Here is an 11254-nt window from a genome sequence, read left to right on the forward strand (position 1 = left end):
TTCCTTCTCTCTTTCTCTCTCCCTCTCTCTCTCTCCCTCCTTATTTCTCTTCTTTCTGTACTTAATAGCTCTTCGTGAAGGGTATTACAGTTAGCTCTCTACATGGGGCATCCCATTAAAACCATCTTTCACACACACACACACACACGCACACACAAACCCACACGTTCAGCAGTCCATTTGGGTTCATTTGCATGGCATTTCATTTGGATTTTGCCTCAATCGACGGTTCGGGGGAAGAGAAAAGAAAAAACATCTTTGTGTAATAGCATTTCCTCTTGGTCTCCAGCGCACCATAAAGATAGAAAGTGTAGCGGCCGGAGCCGATAAATGAGTGCAGCGCTGCCATGAGCGGACCTGCCCCTCAGGCCCACAATAGATAGCTATTGGAGTTAATTACAGTTTACATCATCATATTTACCCAGAGAAAGGAACGGGGAATAAAACTCGCATCTGAGGCCAGTGAGGTGGGTTTTTGTTTTTACTATATATACCACAGTGAAGTGGGCCAGGACTGTCGCTATGTGGAACATTAGAACGGATTTTACTCTTGACCCATGAAAACACACATGCATACATACAAACATGCACAAATACATCAATACATATACTGTACATATACATAAATGACAATAACTACAGTATACATACAGTATATGCATCTACATATGTACAGTATATGCATACACATACATATATATGTGCATAAAAATCTACATACAGTTCAAATACATAGTAAACATATATACATATTCATATATGCATACAGTACATTCAAACGGTACCTGCCTACACTGTTTTGTGTGTTTATGTGCACACACACATACACACACGCGCTTGCGCGACTGCAGGCCAGACCACCCACCCTGCCTCTGCACCAGCCTCCTGGCCTCCCCTGCTGCTGTACCAGCCAGTGCGGGCTTAGTCAGCAGGCACGGTGTGGCCTGGCGACCGGCAGGGAGGCATGAGGGGTGAGGTGAGGTGGATGATATGGAGGGGTGGGGGACAGAGCAGCATGGATCAGGTAGGACAGATTGCAGTGGTGGAGACACTACAGAAGTCTCCCCACCTTGTTGCATCCTTTCTAAGACTGCAGAATTTCCCAAACATTTCCTCTTGGGTTGGGTAGCAGCAGTGCAGCATCTGTACTAAGCAGCATGAAATCGCCCATCAACATCTCTAATACTGTATGAAGACATACACTGCAAAAATGTCCATTTTAACGAGTAATTTAGCGTCGTATTCATTCTTAAAATCGTTTTTAAAAGCGAGCCAGTGAGGTGAGATGATTTAATTTGCTTCCAGTGCAGTTTCATTTGTTTCAATAATTTTCTAATAAGAGACAATATCTTGAAATAAGGGACCATAGATCACTTCACCAGTATCAATAAACCGTAATGTCACTTGCTTCAAGAAAAGAAGTCACCTCTAGCCCTGCTACAAATTGAAGGTGATGCTTCTACATTTGTACTGTTCTGACTGAGGCATCTACTTTATATTTTTCAAATGATTATCAAATAAATGAAATCAATCAATCAAATGCCTATGAGAATAATGCAAACGTCGCAGCGTGATGCAGAGTCACATGTAAAATCGAATGCAGAGTCCTTGCGCTGGCTCCCTGCAGTTCAAGCTGTAAGGAAGGTTGTTTTTGAGTCTTACCCCTCACAGTGCTCAGTTGGTGTGTTTGAGTTTGTGTTTGAGTGTGTGTTTCAGGCTCTATTTAGCTGGCCAGCCATCTGCTGCAGAGCCCTCAGCCATGCTATCCCTCTGACTGGGGCAGGCAGAGAGAGAGAGAGAAAGAAAAATAGATATGCTGTGTTTGTGTGTGTGTGTGTGTGTGTGTGTGAGAGAGAGAGAGAGAGAGAGAGAGAGAGAGAGAAGTAGCCAGTCTCTCCACTCGCTCTCCTTCGCTGTAGCCCACAGGAAGCTGTGGCCAGTGGCTCCTCCCTGTCTAGACAGAGAACCACTTTCACACACACACACACACACACACACACACACACACACACACACACACACACACACACACACACTCACTCGGTGCCTTCTACCATAGCAAGTTTGATTAATTCCCAGTGTGCGGTGAGAGGAGACAACATCAGCACCATGGTCAGGGGAAAAAGGCCCACAGTCTGCTGGATGTGACAGCTCCCTGCTTCACACTGATGCCTTATACCCTGCTGGGGTGTGTGAGTGTGAGTGAGTGTGGGTGTGTGGGTGGATGGGTGAGAGAGAGCGCAGTAGTAGATGGGGGTATCTGCGTGTGTGTGTGTGTATGTGTGTGTGTGCGTAGCCTCAGCTGTCCCCTCGGCCGCATCAGTGCTCAAGCATGTCTTGCTGTGACAGCCCAGCAGCCTGTGTGCCTGTCACACATACACACACACACACACACACACACACACTGAGGGAGACAGAGAGAGAGAGAGAGAATAAACGAGAGAGAGAGAGAGAGCAGGCAGGCGCCAACACCAGCGAGGTGAAGGGTCACGAGCGACTGCCTCTCCAATGTTGTGTGAAATGTGTAGATGGCAGCCTCGGCCCATTATGTGTGTGTGTATGTGTGTGCGTGTCTTAGAGTGGGGGGGGTGGGTGGTGGAGGGGGGGTGTTTTGGGAGCGGGTGGGGTATCTCAAAGTAACTGGTTATTATCACCTCAATATTTTTCTTATTATGACAATTACATGCTCCAGGAGCGAATTAAGCGATACAAGACGCCAAGCGGGAGTGGTTGACAGCTATTTGGAGACTCAATGCACAGAGCAATTTGCAGCCCCGAGCCAAACAAATTGGATTTGGGCCACTTTGGATTGGGGCCCCAGATTGTTGGGCGTTTGGATCCACCGACCGCGTGCCTGCCTGCCTGCCTGGCTGCTTGGCTGGCTGGCTGGCTCCGCTGCTTTAAACATTACTATGTAGCAGACAGTTAGCCAGGTAACACAATGCTCCACGGTCCTTGACAAGGATTAAGCGTATGTGTGGCGGGAGGGGGAGGGAGGGGGAGGGAGGAGGAGGGGTAGGTGTTGATAAATGCATTTTACCGAAGGTGCATTTTGAAATGACTTCTCTTTACAGTAGTGTTTCGGCAAACGTAAGCCATAAATATGGGTTTATGGGGTATTTACAATTGACATTTTTATAGTCTACGGGTGTTAAGCGTTCCCACCCTTTCATGTTATATACCACCGCTACTTTTTTTGGTCTTGGGCCACACAGCTGTGCTCAAGTGTGTGTATAATCCAAATGAGCCTAACAGCCTCTAAACGAATTACTGGTACGCGTTTTCCCGCCCCTAAACTGCCACTGGAAAAGCTGGCAACGGCACCCCAATTAGGTGAAATGCAATTATTCCCATCCATTCACACAATTAGCCCGTGGGTTAACAACCTAGCTCCACATCAGACTAGCTCTCGGTGTTTTGGAAAAGCCATCGCCATGGTTACCCCGGCTCTCGTGGTAGCCCCGCCGTGTCAAATGGCACGCTCCCGCGGCGGTCGGCCGAAAATAACATTCAACCCCATTGGTGGAGGCGGCGCCTTACATCACCCGGCTCAGAATACCGGGCGACCCGATTGGCTGGGACAGGGAGTGGTACCAGGAGTGAGACAGAGAGACGTAGAGCGACAGGGAGAGAGACAGAGAGAAAAGAGAGCGAGTGCCCCGTGCGCTCGGCCGAGCGCGGGTAGATAATGCCAGGCGACAGACTGGCAGGCTGGCAGAGCGGGTGGGCACTCACAGCGGCGTGACGGAAAACAAAGGCTTTGTGTGTCACCGCCGAGATCGCATTAACCACAACAAGGCAGCCGCAGACCGACTGCCACACTGACTCGGTTGTCTGTTCCACAGGCAACGCCATGCGTGGACAGAGAGAGATGTGGCATGCCTCTCTCACTTTTTATACCATCTAACATGGTAGAAAGTTAATCTGTATAATAGAGCCCATCGTTTGAAATTCTTTTAGGTGAGTTACCAGCTCCTTAAGGCAGGGTGAGGCAGGTTTTACAGACTGCTGCCCCTGAAGCTCTCATACCACACATTTTTCTCTGATCCGCCATCTGAAATAAAGATACAAAAACATATTCATGCATACTTGTGTGGAATCTAATCCAAATGTTGCATTAGAATTGCAGTTAAACGGATATTTTGACTTGGACTAGCTGAAGACAGGGTGGAACCTTCATATCAGAGATAGATGACACTGACTGGCCGATAGACGATTTTTAATAAAAGGCCAATGTTGATATATCGGTCTAACCCTGGGTACAAGGATTTCTCTTGCACATTCATATTGCCACTATGTGCGTATGTGTGTATACATGTGCCTGTGTATGTGTGTGTCTGTGCACAGTGGTAGCCATTGTAGAAATACCTACACCCTACATCTGGATCTTCCTAATATTCACTAGTGTGGTGGAGGTGGAATGACAGTACAGCAAGCATCCAAAAGGAAACACTGGTATGTGGGGGTGTGTGTGTCGGTCTGCCTGTCTGTCTGTCTGAGGGTGACAGAGACGGGTGCACGGGGCTCAGGTGGGACAGGGGTGGCGGGTCAACAGGTTAAGGGCCCGGTATAGCAGGTGGCATCAGCTGGCATACGCCCGCATCTCTCCCCCTTCCTCCCCAAGCGGGCACCAGCCAGGAAACCAGGGTCACTCACAGGTGACTTCCCCTATATTCCACTACAGCTGGGGCACAGCCACTGGTGTGTGTGTGTGTGTGTGTGTGTGTGTGTGTGTGTGCGCGCGTGTGCGCGCGCGTCCAAATGCGCGTGATGTGTGGTTAGGAGGCAGCCATCACATTGCATCACATCACATCACATCTGGTCCTTCTCTTTACATGCACTCTTCCCTCCCTCCCTCCATCCCTCCCTCCTCTCCTCACCCCCTCCCTCTCTCTGCACTCTTCTTTTTTCTTTTTTTTTTTACTACAGTCAGTATTCTGTCAGCAGTATCGGTGGGGATTCCCTGGAATCAATTCAGAAGGGGGAGTACCTCCTAAGCAAGCACACACACACACACATACACACCTCTCCTCACCACAGGCAATGCGAACTGTAATATGAACTCACCCTTGGTCTGAATGAAAGCCCATTACCATTCACTTTCACCGCAGCAGGCAATGCAGTGGGCTATTCTGCGGCTAATGTTTTTTCTCCTCGACCATATTAACCACTACCACTAAGTCTGTAGACACTTGAACTTTACAATTGGGTCACAGAAAGTCAAACAGGTGACACACACACACCAAAGTAGGACAAATTCAAATTTCCACCTGTACTGCTTCATGACTGCACAAGAAATAAAGCGTTATGTGAAAGCAGATTGAATGGAATCGATTCACTCAGTATCACTTCTGTCTTGTTTTCCAAGATATGGTTTCATAGATTACGAAATATGTTTCAGCCAAGCAATCCGATTGGCCAAAACCTCATTCCAACCATGCCGATAATTCCCATAACAGTTGTCAACGCTGTTTTAATGGGATTTTTTACCATGCTATAATATCATACTGTGAAAATTTTGTATATGTTTGGATTAACATTGAACTTAGCCACGTCCTGCATGTCACCTTTCGTCCAAAGCTTGCTGGGTAAGCTTTACACACACTCACCATGAGTCCTTTCTGTCTGTCCCAGGACCTGTCCGGCTCGATCGACGACCTCCCCACGGGGACGGAGGCCGGCCTGGGTTCAGCCGTCAGCGCCGGGGGTTCGTCCAGCAGCAGCAGCAGCAGTAGCCAGGGGGAGCAGGGAGGCGCCGGTAACCAAGGGCAGTCCCCCTTCTCCCCCCACGCCTCCCCCCACCTGCCCAGCCAGAGGAGCGGGCCCTCCCCCTCCCCCGTGGGCTCGCCCGCGGGCTCCACCCAGTCGCAGCACTCCCGGTCCGGCTCGGGACCCATCTCCCCAGCCAGCGGACCCTCTGCCGCCCCCGCCGCACCAGGTAGGGAATTACCCCTCGCCCTGGACAGGGAGAACCTCTAATCCTATCAGCCACATTGGATATAATAACATGCACCTTCATAATCCGATCATAACCCGATTAAAGGTGCTATGTGTTGCGTAACCACATTAACTCTTAGACATTAGTTTAATTACCGTAAACAAAGGAGACCATCACTGAGGAGATTGGCAGCCTCTACCAGCCTCTACACTGCATTTTACATTGAGTGCCGCTGGGTCAAATTTACAGTAGTACCATGGTCTCATTTGTTTACGGTAATTCTACCAAGGTATCACAATTAATTTCCCAATGATATATTGATGTTTAAAATGCATCATCGATGTAAGATCAATGATGATTTGTATCACCTGCCCAGGAGTGCAGATGAAATTGAGCTTTCTAGCTTATTCTGGGGCACTTACTAACTGTCCATTGAAATAATAATAATAACTTACACAACACACCCAGATTTCTTCTCAAAGAGGAAGTTGACCCATATTGGCGGAGTGTATGTTTCCACAAATGACAACTTACATGTTGCTTTGTAACATGTTGTAGGCCACATTAGCACATTACAGCTTCTTCTGCTTATAGCTAACACTGAGAATACTATTTGCATCAGCATGATCTGGCAAAATATTCTGACAGTTTTGTCTGACATGGAGATGATGGAGGGCCGCATCACATCCTTCTCTAACCCGACTATCGAATGAATCCATATATACCCAGGAAATCGTGTTACTTTGCACCATATAAACACTTTAACCGAGTTCTTGACTTATTATGATTATTCATACTAACCGGAGTATCGTGTTCACATAAACGTGCCCATTGAGACTTTGCTTGAGCGTTAGGTGGGTGGAGTTTGCCGGGGTTTTTTTTAAGAACTCCAATGGGACCAGTAGTGGCAGCTGTCCTGGTTTGATGTCATCTTTTTTTTTTTCATCTCCAACCCACCGCACAAGCCGTCCAAATGTCAATATTCACTCTGCCAGTTTGGACAGAGGGAGATTCTGAGTGCACACTGCAGCAGAGAACCAAATGATATCAGTCCAAGATGTCTAGACGTCCATATCCCCGGTCCGTTTCAAATCCTAGCTGAGGCTGCTGCGGCTTATATTGCAGCTTAGTGCAGAACACTTCATGGAATATGTCTCCGTCTCTTTCATTCATTTTCCTAACACACTTTTTTGTACTTGCATAGTAAGGATTTGTTAAGTCTTTGATCACAGCATTGTAGAAACCCGTCGTTACATTGCAGCGGACTCCTAGAATTTTAATACAGTCCGTCTCACTACCTGTGGGTCAGACCGGCACTTTATATCCAGGCAATATTTCCCCTTCACTCTGAGTGTTAATGAATGGAGACTGATAGACGGCGCAGGGCTTCCCACATGATTTGCAGCCTTATCCAGGAGATGGCAGGCCAAATAAGACAACAGCAGGATTATCAGACAACGGGCCGTGTGTCTGTCTGTCTCCGGAGGCCATAGCAGAGCACATAACCATTTAGATAAACATTGAGCATTATAAATGAGAGTGGGTTTGACTGGCCTTAGACAGGCGTGCGTGCATGTGTCTGTGTGTGTGTGTGTGCATGTGTGTGTGTGCCCCCCCCTCCCACCTTTCTTCCTGATTGAGGGGCTGACCGGCGCGTCAGCATCTCTCAGGCCTGTCAGTCACTCTGACAAGGCGGGGCAAAATGTCTCGAGCGAGCTCCCGATGCCGGGCTATCGGTTGTTGTCGTTTTTTTTTTTGGGTTGGTTTTGTTTTGTTTTTCTCTCCCCCTCCTTCCCTCGTAACGCTCACTGGAGTGATTGACGCTAATGAAAAACTGGGACAGTGGTTTTTTTTCCAGGCGCCCGTGCCAAGAATCATGACGAGAAATCCGGAGTGAGGCGGCAAAGACGGGAAGCGAAACCGATCGCTGGGACGTGATTAATAAGAAAATATTTAAAAATATTCCCCATGCCAAATAAATGGTGATAAAGCGTGGCGCAATGAGTAACATCTGGCATGTTATAGCGGCTGTACTACAATCAGTTTGAATTAGATCAAGGAGCAGTCGGCCTAGGAGAGACACAGGAGAACTAATGTGGTTAGCACACATCTGATTACTAACGCTCTGCTCTCTAACACTTCATCACAAGTTAGGACACTTTGGTTAATGTTGCCGCTTTAGTTTGGTGCGAGTCAGTGAGTGGAGGAGGTAGCGAGGAAGTGAGACTCTGCGTGTGTGTGTGTGTGTGTGTAGCTACTGTATTTAAGATTTGTATCCTGCTGTTCTCTATGTGGCCATAAAACAAAATTCTCATTTATTCAAACCAGTCTTTCAAACAACCCTGTCCACTAAACTGATATAATAAGCCAAAAGGTAATCAACTATTCTGATAAGTTAAGTATCGATGATACCTGCAGTTGTCTGGCATGTTCTTGGTGCAGGCAACTGAACTAATAAAAATTATAATTAAACTGTATAGATAATTTCTCCATGCATGCAGACGTATGGGCCGTTTTGATAAAGATTCGGTGTAGGAGTTAAATACAAACCAAGATCTGCTGTATCTAGTGTGTGTGTGTGTGTGTGTAGTGTTTGTAGGTGGGAATGTAATTATTTTGGCCCCCTATCTGCGGTGTGAAAGCAAGCGTGTGTGTGTGTGTGTTTGTTTCCTAGGTCTTGACGCTGTGAATGGGAACTTTAACACCCACCTTTCTGTTGCTCATCTGGCTCAATTTTCACTGCACTGGTCAGATGTTCTTGATTGTGTGTGTGTGTGTGTGTGTGTGTGTGTGTGTGTATGCATGCATGCGTATGTGTTTGCATGATTGTGTACCAGGTTAAATTCTGCTTGTGAGTCCTCACAAGTAGGCTATAGTATTACCAAAACGTATTTACCATAAGAGAAGAGGTAAGGAGGAATTAAGACATGAATGTAAGACAATGGAATGTCCTCACAAGCATAGTAGCACCAGTGATTTTGTATCTATATATATGTGTGTGTGTGCGTGTGTGTGCGTGTGTGTGTCAGTCTGTCACCGGTCGGCCTCGCTTGGTCGAGCGATGCGACGTGTCACACGGCTGAGCGCTCACGGGACACCCGTCACCCTTGACAACGGTCAGAGGAGAGCAATTCCTCTGTGTCATCCTTTCACCTGGCTGTCACACACACACACACACACACACACACACACAGGCTGAGACACTAAACGCAGTAGGCAGATAAAGAACCCACAATAGACAACAAACACACACTTATACACAGTTTATTTCATGGTTCCACGCAGCACATATATGCTTGCACATATAAATCACCTACATGCGCTCGCTTGCTTGGATGAGCGACAGCGTTGTGTGTGTGTGTGTGTGTGTGTGTGTGTGTGTGTGTGTGTGTGTGAGAGAGTGAGAATGAGAGAGAGGGGAGACTGACAGATTGCCAGCCTATCATACGCCCATACACTTGCACAAATCTATCTTGTCGGAGCACCGCCGCACGCCTGTGATTCCCTCGTCTCCTCACTTCTCCTCGTCTTTCTCCTCTCCTCCATCCTCCCCTCCTCTCCTCTCCTCTCTCTCTCTCTCTCTCTCTCTCTCTCTCTCTCTCCATCTCTCCGTGAAGCAAATCCAATACACTGTAACATTATCCGGGCCTCGCCTTGCTATTTGGATTCTCTCCCGGAGCCAAGCAGGCACACACAGGGCCAAATTGATTTTCCTGTTGCGCTAGATTTGTGACAGTCGAGCAGAAATCACATTGCTCAACCGCCAAACTCCCCCCCCACAACCCCCTCCTCCTCTTCCTCCTCCTCACACACACACACACACCCCTCCTTCCTCCCAGTGTCTCTGAAGCAATTCAGAGCATCCTCAGAATTTTCTTTTTTTTTTCTCTCTTCCATGAGACATCGGGGACAAGGCAGACAGACATTAGTCTCTCATCCGGATGGGATGCGAGGTGGAATGGGAGCGCCGGCGTTCGGGCTTCCATCACGGGGCCGCGCGCCGCAGGGGGAGCGAGGCGCGTCGTCGTCCAGTCAGAGAGCAGAACGCCGAGCTCCGGAAAACCTCCGGGTCGCGTTCCTCTGTGTCCCTGTGGCGCCGGAGTCACTCAGCTACTGTCGCCCCAATTACAGCGGCCTCAAAATCCATCAGAGCTGCAGTTTCAAGACTCAACATTTCCTTTTATTGTCATTGTACAAGTGCAGCGAAATTGGAGTTTGATGCATAACAAACTAAACAATAATTAACAAGTAAATATAATTAACTAAATAAAAATTGAGTGCAAAAACAGAGGGGGAAAAGTGTATTTTCAAGTGTAGTAAATTTAAAAACCTAAGAGTAGTTAGTTCAAAACTTGAAAAGTAGTAAAAATAGAAATGATTGAAGCCAGATACTAGATCAAATCTGCAGTTTTTCGTGTGTGTGTACAAGTGTGTGTTCAAAAAGCCTGCATCTCCTGGATGTACGAGGGAAATCCCACAGCAAATCTCCGCGTCGACAAAATATACTGACACACGCTCTTATTTAAAACCAAAAAAGTCTCACTCTGGCTTCACTATGGGAAATACAGCCTCTGGGCCGTGTTTTAATCATTCTGTATGTATTCTATTGTACAGAGAAACTCATCCTGGGACTCTGACTGTGTGAGCGTTCTGCTGCTGTTCGACCGGGCTTGATGAGCGGGGGCAGAGATATTATGTTATCAAAACTGATTCTCCACAATCACGCTTTGTATGTGATCATTTTGAACACTTAAAAATAAGTGGCAACCTTATGTCCCTGTCACCATGGCGATACAGTATGTGTGTGTGTGTGTGTGCGTGTTCAATTTAAACTGAAGGCCACAACACAGAGAAAGCAAACTAGAAAAGGTCGGTCTGCGTTTGTGCTCATTTTCAGATCTGGGCATTGTTTGGTGGTATTTTTCGCCATTATGTGTGTGTGTGTGTGCCAGTGTGTGTGTGTGTGTTTGTGTTTGTGTTTGTGTTTGCGTGCATGTCTTTGAAGGCCAAACCGCTATACTTTCCACATTGTGCAGCTACTAGAGCACATCCACACTCCCCCATGGCCCAACTCGCTCCGTCTGCTGCGAGAAAATCACAAATACTCATCTCTCTCTCTCTCTCTCTCTCTCTCTTCTTCTCTCCTCCAAGGTCCTCCGAGGTCCATTTAACAGTGCCTGCCTGCCCTCCCTCCCTCTCACCCCCCCCCCCCCCCCCCCCATCTCTCCCTCCATCTCTCTCTCTCTCCTCACCCCTCCCAAGTTTTTTTTAATATTTTTTCTTCTAAAAGAGGTGATTGGAGCTTGCGGGCGAGCG

General features: G+C 47.5%; 1 protein-coding gene across 1 annotated transcript in view; it reads left to right on the top strand.

Annotated features, from left to right (window-relative positions):
* The window catches only part of LOC139910004 (AT-rich interactive domain-containing protein 1B), a 176080-nt gene that overhangs the window by 114192 nt on the left and 50634 nt on the right, over positions 1–11254 (top strand). Inside the window, exon 5 of the mRNA XM_078289400.1 lies at positions 5635–5938. Coding sequence (XP_078145526.1) covers positions 5635–5938 — 304 coding nt within the window. The remainder of the gene's footprint in view (positions 1–5634; positions 5939–11254) is intronic.

Source organism: Centroberyx gerrardi, chromosome 17 (assembly GCF_048128805.1).
Source record: "Centroberyx gerrardi isolate f3 chromosome 17, fCenGer3.hap1.cur.20231027, whole genome shotgun sequence".
Taxonomy (NCBI): Eukaryota; Metazoa; Chordata; class Actinopteri; order Beryciformes; family Berycidae; genus Centroberyx; species Centroberyx gerrardi.